This window comes from Salvelinus sp. IW2-2015, linkage group LG36, assembly GCF_002910315.2.
Source record: "Salvelinus sp. IW2-2015 linkage group LG36, ASM291031v2, whole genome shotgun sequence".
NCBI classification, from domain to species: domain Eukaryota; kingdom Metazoa; phylum Chordata; class Actinopteri; order Salmoniformes; family Salmonidae; genus Salvelinus; species Salvelinus sp. IW2-2015.
In genome coordinates this window covers 11,238,968-11,257,051 of record NC_036875.1, presented here as the reverse complement: position 1 = coordinate 11,257,051, position 18,084 = coordinate 11,238,968, and the positions used below count along the sequence as shown (strand labels likewise).

The 18,084-nt window shown below is 43.0% G+C and overlaps 2 protein-coding genes across 2 annotated transcripts in view; one reads left to right on the top strand and one right to left on the bottom strand.

Moving 5' to 3' along the window:
- The window catches only part of lrp2a (low density lipoprotein receptor-related protein 2a), a 65,713-nt gene extending 54,789 nt beyond the window's left edge, over positions 1–10,924 (top strand). Inside the window, 18 exon segments of the mRNA XM_070437524.1 lie at positions 1,519–1,641; positions 2,219–2,347; positions 2,506–2,636; positions 4,334–4,431; positions 4,709–4,876; positions 5,365–5,452; positions 5,454–5,494; positions 5,756–5,976; positions 6,200–6,379; positions 6,470–6,589; positions 6,757–6,847; positions 6,983–7,050; positions 7,675–7,792; positions 7,921–8,047; positions 8,976–9,089; positions 9,192–9,308; positions 9,395–9,466; positions 9,656–10,924. Coding sequence (XP_070293625.1) covers positions 1,519–1,641; positions 2,219–2,347; positions 2,506–2,636; positions 4,334–4,431; positions 4,709–4,876; positions 5,365–5,452; positions 5,454–5,494; positions 5,756–5,976; positions 6,200–6,379; positions 6,470–6,589; positions 6,757–6,847; positions 6,983–7,050; positions 7,675–7,792; positions 7,921–8,047; positions 8,976–9,089; positions 9,192–9,308; positions 9,395–9,466; positions 9,656–9,826 — 2,177 coding nt within the window. The 3' untranslated portion in view covers positions 9,827–10,924.
- A 3,292-nt stretch (positions 10,925–14,216) lies between these two features.
- rdh1 (retinol dehydrogenase 1) lies at positions 14,217–17,820 on the bottom strand. The gene is made up of 6 exons (XM_023980760.2): positions 17,694–17,820; positions 16,524–16,571; positions 16,082–16,412; positions 15,056–15,314; positions 14,705–14,868; positions 14,217–14,595 (listed from the first exon to the last, which is right to left on the bottom strand). Exons 1-6 carry the CDS (start codon positions 17,694–17,696, stop codon positions 14,339–14,341), a joined length of 1,062 nt encoding a protein of 353 aa, XP_023836528.1. The 5' UTR covers positions 17,697–17,820; the 3' UTR covers positions 14,217–14,338.
- Positions 17,821–18,084: the final 264 nt, after the last annotated feature.

Here is an 18,084-nt window from a genome sequence, read left to right as displayed (position 1 = left end):
TAATTGTTACGCTGTTCCTTTAAATGGTTACACTGTCCTTTAAATGGTTACACTGTTCCTTTAAATGGTTACACTGTCCTTTCAATGGTTACACTGTTCCTTTAAATGGTTACCCTGTTCCTTTAAATGGTTACCCTGTTACTTTAATTGTTACGCTGTTCCTTTAAATGGTTACACTGTCATTTAAATGGTTACACTGTTCTTTTAAATGGTTACACTGTTCCTTTAAATGGTTACCCTCTTACTTTAATTGTTACACTGTTCCTTAAATGGTTACAGCATTCCGTAAATGGTCGCACTGTTCCTTAACCCTATTACTGTCTCTTCTTGAAAAACTTGTTGAACAATTATTTACCCTTAAATTCCTATTACTAACAACTCAAATTAGAAATTCCAATAGTTATTTTTTTAATCTTTATGTTTATTTTGGAGATTACAGAGCTCTACCAGGCGGTTGAGAAGTCAAAATAAGGTCATACCCGCAATGCCTTATTAGAATGGCAATTTGCATAGCATTTTTACTAATCTCAACAATATTACCAAATGTACTTTAGATCTGGTTCAATGGCTTTTATAGGTTGGTAAATTGGTAATTGTGCTTTTTCAGGTGGTGTGTATTGCAATGTCCGTCAAAATGTTTTTCTTAAATTTCAAATGATCCAGATTCTTCCACCATTTTTCCCACATGTTCGGACTACATTTTGAGTTAATATATGAYAAAGTGCAGTTTTTATTACTATTATAGGTATTATTTTATAGGCGACCTTACGTCTGAGTATTGATTAATTGACCCCATGGGTCATGAAATGTAGTTTAACCAATTTATGTTGCCTAATATATAGTGTGTTGTCATCAATTCAATTATATTTTTCACCATAATAAGTATATATATATTTTTTTTTTAAATATACCCTATTCTATATACCCTATACCCTAGTCCACCATACTTTTTACTTTTTACATACCAACCGCCTGGTTGAGCAAAACTATTTTTTACTAAATTCCTGCTAATCAGGCCTTTTTACATTTTAACTATTTATTTTAATATTCCTGCTTAATTCTATAGCTAGAGGACTCCTGATATCTCCAGGAGTRATAAGTATAATTGTTGTCTTAATCTGTGGTCGTCTAGTACTATCTTTTTGCTAGCTAAGGCCATCTACTTAAGTGCTGCCTGTCTTAACTAGCACTCTCACTTGACTTTTCCCCCTTATTAGCTCTGACTTTGCTGATAGCTATTTTATAGAGGAAAAATTGACTTACTATGACTTTAGTATGTGGTTCCACCTAGCTATCTTAAGATGAATGCAGGAGGGCTGGGGGAGTTGACCAATCAAGTTCAAGTAAAGATTTGTTTTATTTCCAAATCCATTGTCAAAACATGCTCTGCCAGCCGGTTGAGAATAGGGTTAAATAGTTACACTGTTCCTTAAATTGTTACATTGTTGAATGTGATGGTCTTTATTCTTTGACAGTGAGAAATTACATTGAGTTCATGTCCTGGTCTTGTCTCCCTAGTGGACATCCCGTGTGATGCGCCRTTCCGTTTCCGCTGTGACAACAACCGGTGCATCTACAGCCATGAGCTCTGCAACTCTGTGGACGACTGTGGGGACGGCACTGACGAGAAAGAGGAGCACTGTAAGTACACGMCAATCACAAGTTACAGTAGTGTCATGTAGGGCAGGTTTCCCAGACACTGATTATCAAGCCTAGTCCTGGACTAGAAAGCATACTCAATGAAGAATCTCCATTGAAAAAGCTTTTTAGTCCAAATTTAGGCTTAATCTGTGTCCAGGAAACCGGCCTATATTGTCCCGTCTCCGTGGGAGTTTGGAGTAAATGTAGCTCGTTATTTAGGGCTCCCGAGTGGCGCAGCGGTCTACCGCACTGCATCTCAGTGTTAGAGGCATCACTACAGACCCTGGTTCGATCCCAGGCTGTATCACAACCGGCCGTGATYGGGAKTTCCATTGGGCGGCGCWCAATTGGCCCGGTGTCGTCCGGGTTAGGGGAGAGTTTGGCCGGGGTAGGCCGTCATTGTAAAATAAGAATTTGTTCTTAACTGACTTGCCTAGTTAAATAAAGGTTAAATAAAACATCATTATGTAATAATAGCAAAATTGATCGTCCAATTTGTGTCAATGTCTTTTACTCTCTAAAATGATTGACATCTTAACATGATGATTGACATCTTGACATGTTGTGTTTGTCACAGGCCAGACCCCCACACAYGGGCCATGTTCAGCGGATGAGTACAAATGCAGTAATGGCCAGTGCATCCCTCTGCAGTATACCTGTGACGACTATGATGACTGTGGAGACCATTCTGACGAGCTGGGCTGCAGTGAGTAACCCACCCAACTCATTTACCACAGTCTTCACTCTACATCTCAATCATCACAAACCTTTATCTTATGCTAAGCTATATGGCTGTTTGTATAATACTKAAGTGAAAGTAAACGTCGACCCTCATAATGTGACACGTATACGTGCTCTGCCCAGACGTTGGCAGTGGGCGCTCCTGCAGTGACAACATCTGTGAGCATAACTGCACAGATCTGACAGACGGAGGCTTCCTCTGCTCCTGTAAGCCTGGAATACAAACCAGACAGGAACAGACAGAACACGTGAAGGTACAGAAAGCAGCAACACCAACCTGAGTGAAGCGTGGCCCAAAAGTTGTGAAAGAATGACACAAATAGTTAATTTCCAAAAAAGTTGCTGCGTTCAGTGTCTTAGCAATATTTTTGTCAAAGATGTTTACTAATGGAATACTGAAGTAAATATATACAAGCATTCACTAAGTTCAACGCTTTTTATGACAATTACATGAAGTGATGCAAAGATCAATATGCATGTGGAACCTCGTTTTTCAAGACCGCTGCAATCGCCCTTGCATGCTGTCAATTAACGTCTAGCGGGCCACACCGACTGATGGCAACCCATTCGCATAATCAAATGCTGGAATTAGTTAGAATATGGTTTTGTGGGGTCCACCTGCCCGTGAGGATTACACAATGCTCAAGATGGATAAAGTCCGGGAGTCCTGGCCAGTGGTCCCAAAAAAGTCTATGTTGTTGTTCCCCGACCCGTTAGTTAGCACGTTTTGCCGTATTCAAGGCTCCAGCATGCTGACAAGCGCATTGTTCGGCATCAAAGACTGTGTCCTGGATGGGTTGGGAAGCAAGTTGCTCTCCTGAGATGAGTTGGGTACCTCATTCTTTATTCATGGCTGTGTTCTCGGCAAAATTGGGTGATGAAGCCACTCCCTGGCTGAGGAATGCGACCCACACAGGAATGGCTTCAGGATCTGTTATGGTTGAGCAATGGGACACAGGAACCAGGATGCTAGAAGGGCTCACACATTGGTCTCATCGCGACAGCTGATATTCGCAGGTACAGGAAAGAGGCCGATTTGTGACCTGAGAGTCCGCCAGCAACGAAAGGCAGAAAGATTCAATGAGGATCATCAGTACGAATAATGACTAGCCAATGCAAGTCCCAGCAGTCCCAATCCTGTACCTTTGCAGAATGATCAGTCTGTCCCTGACGTTTTCCTAGAGAGAAGTGGCTTCTTTGCTTCCCTTCTGAACAGCCATCCTCCCCGGACCGCAAGCTTGAATCAACTTTAGGAGACGGTCCCTGGGCGCTTGCTGGACTTTCTTGGGAGTCCTGAAGCCTTATCACAACATTAAACCGTTCTCCTTGAATCTTGAGATCCGATAATTGTTGATTCTAGTGCAAATCTTACTGGCAGCATTATCCTTGCTGTAAACCCTTTTTGTGCCAACAACTGATGACGGCATGTGTTCCTTCAGGGAACGCATGGTTTGACCAGAGGAAGAAAAATTATTTCCAAGCACAATCCTCCTTTTGAAGCATCCAGCTGTTTTTATTCAAAACTCAATCAGCTAGACAGAGGACCTCCATTCCTTGTCCTCCGTCAACACTCACACCTGTGTTATACAAGGAGAATCACTGACAGGATGTCAATCTGGTCCTTTTGTGGCAGGCGCTGAAAGCAGTGGAAATGTTGTTGGATTCAGTTCATTGCAGGCAAAGAGGGACTTTGCAATAATTGCAATTAATCCTATATATCGAGCTCTTTCATAACATTCCTGATTATGCAAATTGCATTCATTTACAAACTGAAGGCAACAGACGTATTGAAAATAAATATTTGTGTCAAACTCTCAAGCCTTTTGGCCAAGACTGTAGAAGAGAACACCCCTCTGTACAACATCTCGATGATCTATCTTTCCCTTCTTACGCTATATAATCTTTTGGTCTTTTCTCTGTGTTTTTCCCTGTTTTTTTGTGTTTGTATCAGACGGCTGAACCAGTCGTAGATGTCTACTGGGAGCATGTCCACAAGAGTGTCAGAACTCCAAGGGCAGTTACGAGTGCTTCTGCCCAGGCTTCCGCTCAGTCAGCAGCAGGCATGCATGGAGTGTGCTGCCTGAGGGTAAAGTTTAGCTGGATCAAAGTCATTTTGTCTGCATCCTAAATGCCACCCTATTCCACTCGTAGTGCACAACTTTTGACCAGGCCCCGATACAGAGTAGGTAGATGCTTCATTTGCAGCCAGTTGCGACAGCAGGAAGATGGTGCCATTTGGGACGCAACCTTCTGTCCCGATACTAGTTAGTCCTGGATTGTTAAGGAAGTTTACCATATTTTCAATATCTCCATTCTCCATGTTCAGGGTACCCACCAGAGGCTGCTTCCTGCCCGACAATGTGCGGATTCTTGATTCAAACCTGTCCCAGAGCATATCAGACTACGTGGACAACACAAGAAGCACATCCAGGCGTCTGGACTACCTGTTGGGATTCCAGAGGGCATCGGACTCAGTAAGACCTCAGCTCAACTAGTTAACTAGGCAGTTTTCTCTGGCTTATGTGAAAGAGACTATGGAGTGAATACAGTGACTGGGGAGGTTTTCATTTCTACTCCACTTCATTAGGAACCTAAACAGAAGCAAAATGGGTCAAAACGGGGAGGACTACCTGAACTTGTTAAATGAAAACACGCTGTTTTAATTTCCATTGCAAAACATTTTGTTATGATGTGTACTTTATATATGATATGACCCTGTTTTGCTTTTGTATGTTGTACTGGACGGCCTGGCCGAGGCATCCAGTTTGGCTCTAATCAAGCGGGCTATACATGACCGCTTTTCAATGACAACGGCAATAACCCAGTGAAGGATTGGATCTGAACCTGAGATACAATTGCCACCCGTGATGGCATCGCTGTGGACGGATTCGGAGGTACAACACCTCACTCATTGCTTACTATATCGTTTTTGAAAATACCTTTTGGGTTGAATACAATCTAACACCTTCTTCTGTTTCTCAGTCACATTTACTGGACAGACGCAGGGACCAATCGAATTGAAGTGGCAAAGTTAGATGGTCCGTACAGAAAGTGGTTGATCCATACTGAACTTGGACAAGCCAGCTGCTATGTTTGTCAACCCAGCACTCGGGTACGGAAGTGATCAACTACAGGCTTTCTGTTTGTCGAAAGAGGAAAGGTGTGTGTGTGTGTGTGTGTGTGTGTGTGTGTGTGTGTGTGTGTGTGTGTGTGTGTGTGTGTGTGTGTGTGTGTGTGTCAGTGTTCACCATAAGCTAATACACTGGATCCTCTCAGCTATAACAGCAATGTCGAGTGATCGACAGTATATAGATTTCAAAGTATTAGTTAACATTAGTTAACCAATACTTTTATGTGTCTGTGCATTCCCTAGACTCATGTACTGGACAGACTGGGGCAGGAGACCCAGGATTGAGTCTGCTTGGATGGACGGACAGCACAGGCAGGTTCTGTTGGATGAGGACCTGGGCTGGCCCACTGGACTGGCTCTGGACTACCTGAATGGAGACAGGATCTACTGGTGTGACTCCAAGGAGAACATCATAGAGTCCATGAAGCCGGACGGCACCGAGAGGAAGATCATCATGTCTGGAGGTCCGAACCCACTGAGACCTTTCTTAGATGTTGCTAACATCGTGATGTTATAGTCTTTGTAATATCTACATTATTAACTCCMTTAATAGTTACTGATTAAATCAAACCACATGTCCAGGACAAAGTCTCTTTTGTAAAAGAGGTATTCTGACCTCAAWGGGRCTTCAATAGACTGGGTCTTATGAAACTATGGCTAATTGAGTATGGTCATTTTCTGCTTCAGATATTGGTAATCCCTACAGCCTGGATGTCTTTGAGGGCCATGTRTACTGGACAACCAAGGAGCGGGGTGAAGTCTGGAAGACGGATAAGTTTGGGAAGGGGGACAAAGTGAAGGTGCTGACCATCAACCCCTGGCTGACTCAAGTCCGCATCTACCAGGAGCACAGACACAACCGTTCAGGTTAGAGTTTGTCAAGTCTAAAACATTCACACGGTAGTTTTCTCCTGTCTGGTGAGTGTACGGTAGTCACTGGTCTCTTCCCTCTATCAGTACCCAACCCCTGTAAGGACGTGTGCAGTCACCTGTGTCTGATCCGGCCTGGAGGCTACACCTGCACCTGCCCACAAGGCTCCTCCCTGGTCAGCTTCAACCCCAACGAATGTGACGCAGGTATGGTCATTAAATCACATTACCTCCCTGCCATGTTGGCTGCACCATCATTTATCGTTGGAATCATACTCCATGCAGGCATGGCTGCTTTGMTATTGTTGTGGTGACCTCGTGGTGACCTCGTGGTGACGTTGTGGTGACTTTGTGCGTGGCTTTCACTCCTGCAGCCATTGAGGCTCCAGTCTTAATGCCCCTTGCATGCAGATGCATGAACGGAGGGACCTGCTACACTGACGAAGGGGGCCTGCCCAAGTGCAAGTGAGTTCAGCAGCTGGTGTCAGGRAGTAGATTCGTTGTCATATTATTATAACATGTAACAMCACAGCCACAAGCCATAGGAGTGTTTCGTTCCAGCAGGAAGAAACATCGTTTTTTTGGTCTTTTATATTCCAGGTGTCCATATGGCTATGCAGGGAGTTACTGTGAGATGGGAAAGTCCAGGGGTGCCCCTGCAGGAACAGGTATATTATAATATGAGATAAGAAGTAGAATATCTATATGATTTCTCCCCAAACAGTCAGTCCAATATGCCAGTCTTCATACAAACTTTCCACTGATCAATTGTTCACAATAGAATAGTCATACAACATTGGTCAGAGACAAATTACATAATTTTTCTGGAAACCGTTGCCTCACAACTCACAACTGGGGCGGCAGGTAGCCTAGTGGTTAGAGYGTTGGACTAGTAACTGAAAGGTTGCAAGATCGAATCCCCGAGCTGACAAGGTAAAAATCTGTCGTTCTGCCCCTGAACAAGTCAGTTGTTCCTAGGCCGTCATTGAAAATAAGAATTTGTTCTTAACTCACTTGCCTAGTTAAATAAAGGTCAAATTAGATTGTGAYCTTGAGATTGGTTTTGACTCAGCAAACACTAAAGGGGTTTTTCTCTCCTGTAAAGTGACTCTATAGCCTTTTAACTTCAATTGGGAGAATGTCAGTCAAGTAATAAGTAATCTGCATGTAATTTACCAGCAATAAGTGATTTAGTTCCGGACTACTGATACGTACATGTTTATCTGGACACTTACAAATGATGAGTAGAAATGTTCTGGAATAAACATTGCTGCTGATATCTCTGTCTTCAGCAGTTGCCGTACTGTTAGCAGTGATTATCATCCTCATTACTGGAGCGTTGGCTGTTGGGGTTTTCCTCAACTACAAACGAACTGGCTCCTTAATCCCATCCATGCCCAAACTACCCAGGTAGGATCTCAGCTTTGATCTCACCCATCTGTGCGTGCCTCTGTTGTGTCGTTTTAAAACCAGAGCTTCATATGAGAATTGTTACCCTGGAAATTGTAAACAGTTTTTCTACCGTCTCTCTTTTCCAGTCTTAGCAGTCTGGTGAAATCGGGTGACACTGGGAACGGGGTGACGTTTCGTTCGGGTGACAATGTCACCATGGATCTGGGACCTCCACCCATCGGGRTTTCATTCATTGACAGGGCCATGCASTTGGTAAGCACTGGATTGTGTTGGTTTAGCACTTAGTRGTGTCACTGCACCTTCAGACTGCACCATCAGCATTTTAATCCTGTGTTAGGCCTGGGAGACCCCGATTAACTTTTGCCTTTTGGACCTCTGTAAATTTTTCACTTGTGCATTATTTTAAGATATGAAAATAATGAAGAGAGTCAAACACTCTCTCTCTCTCTCTCTCTCTCTCTCTCTCTATATATATATATATATATGTACAGTGGGGCAAAAAAGTATTTAGTCAGCCACCAATTGTGCAAGTTCTCCCACTTAAAAAGATGAGAGAGGCCTGTAATTTTCATCATAGNNNTATGTGTGTGTATATACAGTATATATGTATGTGTATACTACCCTAAAGAAGGCACAGTGATGCCGAAACGTTGGTGTTTTACCCAATAAATTACTGGGAGTTTATTTACATTTTTATTTTATTTCACCTTTATTTAACCAGGTAGGCCAACTGCGACCTGGCCAAGATAAAGCAAAGCAGTGCGACAAAAACAACAACAACACAGAGTTACACATAAACAAACGTACAGTCAATAACACAATAAAATCGATGTACAGTGTGTGSAAATGTAGAAGAGTAGGGATATATACTGTATATATAGAGCGTGCTACTCTCTTTATTTTTCTAGCKTCCAGTTTATTCTCCGTTAGTCAGCACCTCCACACTAAATAATGTTCTCTGGGGGTGCTCCAGCTCATGCTTTTTATTACTGTCCGTTATTAACAACACTARTAGACAGTCAACACATTCCCAGCCAGGGTTCCCTAGTTAATAAAGTAAAGCACAAATTGCAGGGCATTGCGTTCATACTAAAATCCTGAAATACATGTAGGTGATASATAGCAATGCTGTTTGTATCATCTTTGAGGGACATGATGAATAACACTGTCTCTCTTTCAGGATGAAAACTTTGCCGTGGAAGCGGGGAGGCAGCCAATCACATTTGAGAACCCTCTGTATGCCACTGCAGCGGCTGGATCGTCTAGTGATCCTGCTGTCATCCACGCCACACAGGTACRCAAGGCAACACTGTTGCATGAACATTCCTAGGGCAGGTTGGATTGACATCATTGTTAAAGCAGTACTAATTGTTCTGCACTGTTTWACTCCAAACAGGTGACTGTTACTGTTAGCGGTGAGCAGATAGAGAAGAACTTTGCGAACCCAGCGTACCATACAGATCAGATTGTGTGCACCGTGGACAGTTCCACAGCCAGAGCCAAGCCTGTTCAGGTGACTCTCCCGTCCTGTACTTGTATCATTAGTTAAATGTAAGGGATTATATTGTAATTTACAGCAWTTGTGTCCTACATTGACAGGAGTCCAGGTGGAGCTTCTTCAAAAGAAAATTTAAGCCAAGCACAACTTTTGAAAACCCTACCTACTCAGAGGTAAAGCCAATACTGCCACCCAAGCAGCTCCTATTCCTGTTCTACAGTAGAAAATGGCAAACATGCAGAACATATGTTTGTATTCCTTCTAACTGTTTGAGGTTTGCTTCTTATTGCTACTTGTAGGTTAAGAGGCTTTGGGGTTGTGTTGGCCTGTTTTCTGCTAGTCATCCCTTTGTTGTTTTTCAGATGCAGAATGAAAAAKCAGTAGGAAGCAATGAGGACAGTTCCTCCACCGACCCCTCYCCCTTTGCCCCAACCGCCAAACCCTTTAAGAGGGATCGTCCCAGCACCTACTCACCAACTGAGGACACTTTCCGAGACACAGCRAACCTTGTTAAAGAGGACAGCGATGTGTAATCCCATTTCTCACAGATGGGAATCAAAGACACACTCTCCTTTGCACAGAATCTATTTTTATATGCAGCCTGTGTAAAAAAAAAMWAMTAAAAAAMACGRAGATTGTTTTGAGAAAAKAAATTAGACAAACGTTTCTTTAGCATACAGAAAAGAGGTCTGTCGTGACTATGCCTTCGGATATTTCTGATGCCAATTCTTGTTTCCTGATTTTTTTTATTGTGATGTAATATATGTATATCTTTGCACTGAAGCTGCTGATAGAAATGTTWTAAATATGTTGTACATTTGTAAATTTGAAGAGTAAGATTTTTGTCGATAATATTCTCTGGCTGTTGGAAGTAGATGAGCTTATCGATAGTGCTTCATAAACAAAGTAACACATAACAGGTGAAGTGCATTGTGGATGTACAGTAGATATATCGCATTAGGACAATGTTTTGAAAGGATAACTAACTATTTTTGCCACTGAACCAAACTGAAGATGTATGCATTTTATCTTGCATGTTTATATACCTCATTTCAGGGCTTTAAAAAAACAAAACAAAACGGAGCAAAACAAATACAAACTGATCCAATTACCTTAGCTATTCTAAATCTATAGACGCTGTAAAAAGAAAACTATCAAAATTCTGAATATCTCGAAGAATAGTATGCTAAGCATACTTACGTTCAAACTTGTAAAAACAATTCCCTGACTTTTTTTGGCATATATAAATCAAAACTATCATATTTAGGTAAGACTTTTTTATGAATAATGATGGCCTCTTTTTAAAATTAATTTGGAACAATACTTGAATATGCCAATGATTTTAATATGTGAAGATGTATAATTTTGGACATCTCTAGTGACTCTGGAGCTGGTAAAGTCCAAGAGCATCTGGAGATACAGAATTTGAAGAAATTAGGAATCTGACTGTCATTTTCTAAACATGGGTTATACATCCTGTGCTCTTAGATTGATTGTTTTGTATTGTGATGAAAATGACAAATAAAGACTGTATCAATGATCATTCTAAATATGCTCAAATGGTTTTCTAGCTGGCAAAGTGGGAGACAAAATGCTGCTGAGACGTAAAATGAATAAATGTTTTTTTTTAAACAATCTCAACAGTCTGTTTTTCTTACCTTAAACTACATTGTGATTAACACAGTAGTATATTTTCTTGGCACCTCAGGMACAGTAGGGCATCACCTGTACGCCAAGGCGGAGAAGTGGCTTTTCTTYCAGCAGGTGGTCTCCTTACTGGGCTATCGCATATCCACTGCGGGAGTGGAGATGGAAGAGCAAAGGGTCAGTGCAGTACGGYCGTGGCCTGTTCCATCCAACATAAAGGCAGTGCAGCGCTTCCTAGGTTCTGCCAACTATTTCAGGCGCTTCATTGGGGGTTTCAGCACAGTGGTGGCCCCTCTCGYCTCCCTCCTGAAGGGAGGTCCTAGACAGCTGCGATGGACTGAGGAGGCCAACGAAGACTTCCGTGCGCTCAAGGAACRTTTTACGAACGCAYCTGTTCTGGCTCATCCTGACCCGTCACTGCCCTTCATTGTGGAGGTGGACGCCTCCGAGGTTGGAGTAGGGGCTGTTCTCTCCCAACGGACTGGATTGCCGCCTAAACTCCATCCATGCGCCTTCTACTCACGGAAGCTGTCTCCCGCGGAGCAGAATTACAACGTGGGGGATCGTGAGTTSCTGGCCGTCAAGAAGGCGCTGAAAACATGGTGGCACTGGCYGGAGCGTACTCAACACCCATTCCTTGTTTGGACGGACCACCGGAACCTAGAGTATATTCAAGCAGCGAAGAGGCTGAATCCGCGTCAGGCCATGTAGGCCCTATTCTTCRCCAGGTTTGACTTTACCCTCTCCTATTGGCCGGGATCTAAGAACGTCAAGGGCGATGTGTTGTCCCGGGTGCATGCCACAAGGGATCGGAGGGAGAAAGTGACACCCATTATTCCCCTGTCCCRCATTGTGACTCCTGTCGTGTGGAATGTGGACGCGACATCGGTCGAGACCTGCGACAGGAACCCTCACCTGCYCACTGCCCGTAGGGGCGTACCTATATGCCCTCTGATGTGCGGGACCGTCTCCTCGCCTGGGSACACACAGCACCTGTGTCGGGGCACCCGGGTATAGCCAGTACTATCAACTGTCTCTGTACTGGGGGCCCACCATGGCCCAGGACGTCCGGGTTTACGTCTCTTCCTGCTCCACTTGCACACAGAGCAAGACACTAAGACACCTCCCCTATGGCAAACTCCACCCACTGCCGGTTCCACAATGACCCTGGTCCCATCTCTCCGTGGACTTTGTCACAGACCTTCCCCCCTCGGAGGGGCACACCAGTTTGTCATTTGATTCCTCTGCCTGGTCTCACTACGGCCATACAGACCGCGGAGGCTCTCTTCTCTCACACCTTCTGGCACTACGGGATCCCAGAGGACATGATGTCTGACCGTGGTCCTCGGTTCACCTCCCGTGTCTGGAAAGCCTTCATGGAACGACTGGGGGTCACGGTCAGCATCACCTCCGGGTACCGTCCCCAATCAAATGGGCAGGTGGAAAGGGTAAATCAGGAACTGGGTAGGTACCTTCGTAGGTACTGTCCGGACCGGACGGGGGAGTGGGCTGCGTTTCTGCCTTGGGAAGAATACGCACAAAACTCCCTCCGTCACTCCTCCACTAACCTCACACTCTTTCAGTGTGTTCTAGGCTATGAGCCGGCCCGGGCACCCTGGCACCGGAGTCGGATCGAGGCTTCTGTGGTGGACAATTGGTTCCGGCATGCTGAGGAGGTATGGAACACAGCACACACCCGTCTCCAATGCGTCGTCCTCCGGTAGAAGGCGCAGGCCGATCGTCACTGCAGTGCCCGCAAAACACCAGTCTCAATGTCAACAGTGAAGAGGCAACCCGGGATGCTGGCCTTCTAGCAGAGTTGCAAAGAAAAAGCCATATCTTAGACTGGCCAATAAGATGGCAAAAACACAGACACTGAACAAGAGAACACTGCCTAGAAGCCAGCATCCCGGAGTCGCCTCTTCACTGTTGACGTTGAGACTGGTGTTTGCGTGTACTATTTAATGAAGCTGCCAGTTGAGGACTTGTGAGGCGTCTGTTTCTCAAACTAGACACTCTAATGTACTTGTCCTCTTGTTCAGTTGTGCACCGGGCCTCCCACTCCTCTTTCTATTCTGGTTAGATCCAGTTTGCGCTGTTCTGTGAAGGAGTAGTACACAGCGTTGTACGAAATCTTCAGCTTATTGCCAATTCTCGCCTAATTTCTCAGAACACGAACAGACTGACGAGTTTTCAGAAGGTTTTTGTTCTGGCCATTTTGAGCCTGTAATCGAACCCACAAATGCTGATGCTCCAGATACTCAACTAGTCTAAAGAAGGCCAGTTTTATAACTTGTTTAATCAGAACAACAGTTTTCAGCTGTGCTAACATAATTGCAAAAGGGTTTTCTAATGATCAATTACCCTTTTAAAATGATAAACTTGTATAAGCTAACAGGGAGCTTCTTGAAATGTGTTTCCTTGGCCGAGCAGCCGCACACAAGCCTAAGATCACCATGCGCAATGACAAGCATCGGCTGGAGTGTTGTAAAGCTTCCCGCCATTGGACTCTGGAGCAGTGGAAACGAGTTCTCTGGAGTGATGAATCACGCTTCACTATCTGGCAGTCGGACGGACGAATCTGGGTTTGGCGGATGCCAGGAGAACACTACCTGCCCCAATACATAGTACCAACTGTAAAGTTTGGTAGAGGAGGAATAATGTTCTGGTGCTGTTTTTCATGGTTCGGGCTAGGCCCCTTAGTTCCAGTGAAGGGAAATCTTAATGCTACACCATACTTTCACAAGTGTAGAGATGAGTAGGCAGTCGTAGGTTTAGTACTACTGAGTTTATTAAAGTGTGTGTGTGGGGTCACTTAAAAATGTCCTTGTTTTTGAAAGAAAAGCAAATTTTTTGTACATTAAAATAACATCAAATTGATCAGACATACAGTGTAGACATTGTTAATGTTGTAAATGACTATTGTAGGTGGAAACGCCTGATTTTTTATGGATTATCTACATAGGTGTACAGAGGCACATTATTAGCAACCATCACTCCTGTGTTGCCAAACAGTTATTGTGCTGACGTTGCTTCCAGAGGCAATGTTCTGTTCTGTGAGCTTGTGTGGCCTACAACTTTGCGGCCGAGCCGATGTAGCTCCTAGACATTACCACTTCACAATAACAGCACTTGGATTATCTTGGCAATGGAGAAATGCTCACTAACAGGGATGTAAACAAATTTGCGCACCAAAAATAGAGAGAAATAMGCTTTTTTGTGCGTATGGAAATTGTTGGGGATTTATTTCAGCTCATGAAACATGGGACCAACACCTTACATGTTGCATTTATATTTTTATTCAGTGTAGTATCAACATCCTTGAAATGCAAATAATGAATATAAATCAATCTAAAATGTATCATAGATGTGATTGATAAAGGAAAGAGTCCAGTGGCTCATGTGTTTGCCACACCCACTTGGTTTGCATGGCTCTTTCTGTCGTCTTTGGGGACAGGAAGTAGAACAGCGACTGTGAAGTCTGCTATGAATGCAGGGAGGTAGGACAGGGGGATCCAGATGAACTTAGCATCCCAACCAGGTGAGTAGCGGGTCCGTGGGTGGCGGGCTGTAAGGGCATGCTGCATGCAACTGGTCACTTTGGAGATGTCTGAACTGCACAGGAGACCCATGGAGAAATCCTGAGCTTTTACATCTGTAATAGACCACAGGAAATGGATGAAAATCAGACATGAATGTTTCAGCATTGTAATGACATGACTAAACAATTTAAAAAAAACATACAGTACACAGTATTTACTCACATTCGTCAAAGAATGTGGGTCCATACGAGTGCTTGACCTCCTCAGGGAGACGGTTCCACAGTCTCTGCAGGTCTGCTTCAATGAGGTCCAGCCTGGTCACACCCGTCTTGAAGAAACCAGGCTCAATGATACTCACTTTTACACCAAAATGCTGCATATCTCGCCTGAACATAAGAGCAAGCAGCTTAGTTGTTATCTAGCTAATACACTAAGATGCTTAAATCTATGAATAACTCTGTGGTGCGAATCTACCCTGCACAGTGTTGCACAGTTCCAGTTCCATAATAGAATGCTTGGAAATCAATCCCTAGTTTCCTGAGTTTATTATATTGTAAAACGATGCCACAGTACCTAAGGCTGTCAGAGAAGGCCTCCACACCATACTTAGATAGGCAGTAGCCTCCTCCGTTGAGGGCAAGCCTCCCCAGGATACTGGCAACATTGACCACCCTTCCTTGAGCCTTCTTTAAGAGTGGGAGGAACTTCAGGGTCACGTCAATCAGACCTATTAAATTCACATCTAGAACTTTCTTGAAGTCCTCCAACTGCATCCATTCAGTGGGGCCTATAGGTGTGGACCTCCCAGCGTTGTTGACCAGCCCCCAGAGACCTGTGATACAGAGAGGGAAGGACATTTCCTACAATAACGACATGTGATACAGCATTATCAAGTATTAGAGTACTCTTATATGATGAGAAATGTGGGTAGAAAGAGATACACTGCAACTGTTCTGTAAAGTAACTGTAGTAACACACACTATTTTCTACTACATGTAATCCTAGAGTGATGCCCCCTAGTGCAATATGTGTACTATCAATAGCTAGATGAATTCTGGGAATGTCAAAAGGCAATTCATTCATCTTTAACCAGCGCTGGATATGTGAAGCAAAGCTGTCTTAAATATTACATTCACTAATCTGCTTGTGGAAAGAGGTAAAGGATGCAAGATGCATGACATGATTGTGGATCTTGCACCAAATATTTCATTCTAAAGGGGTTGGGCTACAGTAAGGGCAGTAGTAATATTTCAAAGCTTGGGATAGCCATAAATCAATATGTTTTAGTGTTTAGTGTTTAAAGCAAGAACATTCCAATTTGGCATCTAATTCAAATCACATAGACCATTTATGTGATTCAGAGTAAACTTGGCTGGTGACTAACAAAAGTTTGTCAATGTTCTCATCACTGTGTCTAGATAATGTTACGGTAGGTTTTCTAGATGTTTYCTCAGCAGCTCTCAAGGTGATAGTGGTTTGAAAATATGCAGATGTATGGGTCAGTTTCGGTTAGTCAAGCACCCCTATCTMATTTTTATCTCGCCCGGTGCTCGACTCTGACTGGCACCCTATCTACCCCCTGCTGCCTTCTTCACTTACCTCGCTCTCCAACCTCAGCGCGCACMAACTCCACCGCACTCTCGATGCTCGGACTGTCAGTAACATTGAACAGAACTGTCTTCAGTCTGGGAGAGGCTGCAGCCTTCAGTTCCGATTCACCTTTCTCCGTGAGACATGCGGCTATTACATGAAACCCCTTTTGGTCAAGCTGCCTTGCCAACAAATGTCCAAATCCGCTATCACAGCCMGTGATAAAGACATGTTTCTTGTCAAAATCTTCAACTTTGAAAGAATCTCTAATAAACCAGGCGATGGCTATGGCTGTAAMTGAAATTAGTATGCAGGATAGAGCCAAGTGTGATAGGATTGCCTAAAACAGACACACATAAAATGACATTATTTCTTGCATAATCAACAAGCTATGTAATACAGAAAGTAATGTTATAAAGTTCTAAAAGATGAGGAACTGTATCAATCTCACCTGAAAAAAATCGAATAGAATATTCTCTTCAGACACCAGAGGAAAGACCTGTAGGGGTTAACTTTCAGTTATAGAATGGTACCTTTTCAATAACATATCATCTTGTCTTTTCTTCAAAACACTTACACCAGAGAAAGCTGAGTCTTCATCCATTAGTATTCTAAGTACTCATTCATTTGAATAGTTGACATGTTTGCCAGTATAATAAAAACAGCCTAACTATATTGATAAAGAGGAATAGGCTCTAAAGAAACATATAACATCATATGAGTTTTCAAATTAATAAGACAATAGCTTAGTGTTTAGAGTAGGCCTACAATATAAGTATTCCGTTTCTTTTTATATGCAGTTGTTTGTCTGTGTCCTCCATCGCCATACTCCTTGTCTATCTTGCTTACAGAACTGGTACACACTTGAAGGATTATATTATTAGTTTGTCATAATCACAGCAGTCACCTGGTCATAAGCAGACTTGGCTGCAGGCAGCTCACAGCTTTTCATTTGACATAGTATACATGTCTGGCGGGTGGCTGAATAGAAAATTCTACAATTCTTCTAAATTCTACAACCCTCTTTTTTCAATAATGATTTCTGATTCCGCAGTTGGAATTAATGGTAGCAAGTCACAGGTATATCCAATGAGARTAAACATTTGATTAGGAAGCTTTTGTTTTTTGATAGGAAGAATTTGCTGTAAGTCGTACAGTAGGCTAGGCTTATTTTGATTTCTCATCATGATACTATTCTATCACAGCAGTATAATGGCAAACTGTAATAGTGTTTATCTAACCACCAGATGGCATCTTGGTCTCTCCTAAATGTGTACAAGAAACACTGTTGTAAAGTAAATAATGTGCAAGTCCACACACTGTTGTCAACAAGGTTAAAGGTAATTCATTTCAGGCAGTGTTGTTTATGTAAAAATGTATAATATATAGCCACACAATTATATATAAATTATTCACAAATGCAATAAGTATGTTGTGCTGAATTCAATTTGTTCACAACTGAGCATTAAAAGGGTGGAACATTATTACTGCTTACACTTGCATGGGGTTACAAAATTGTTAGTTTCCCCAAATTCTAGGATGTCTGAAAAATCCAGGATTATAGGTACATTTCGCATCCTATACAACATCTTCTGTAATGTGAATTATACATTGGACCTACCATGGCTACTTGCAAGTTTGGTATTTTCTGATCCASTATATAAAAAAGCAGAATGGAGTTTGTTCCTCAGTCCAACCTACGTGCTTCCCAGTGGCTACTATAAAATGATTTCTGAGGGGCTACAGAATGGGAGCCGTGTCAAAGGTCTGTACTGCTTGATTGTGTAATATGTCCTATTGACCTTCAATGGTTTACATGACCATAATAGTCCTGGTAAATACATCCTCTTCACCTGATTGCCACTAGGGCTAGGCCACTCATGTTTTTCTTTTGAAGGTGCACTCCATTCTGCAAAGTCAGTATTACAGTATTATTGAGCAGAGCAGTGTAAGTGTGATGTTGTTCAAGACCAATGAATGAGAAGGGAGCCAGTGCAGGTAAAGTAGAATGC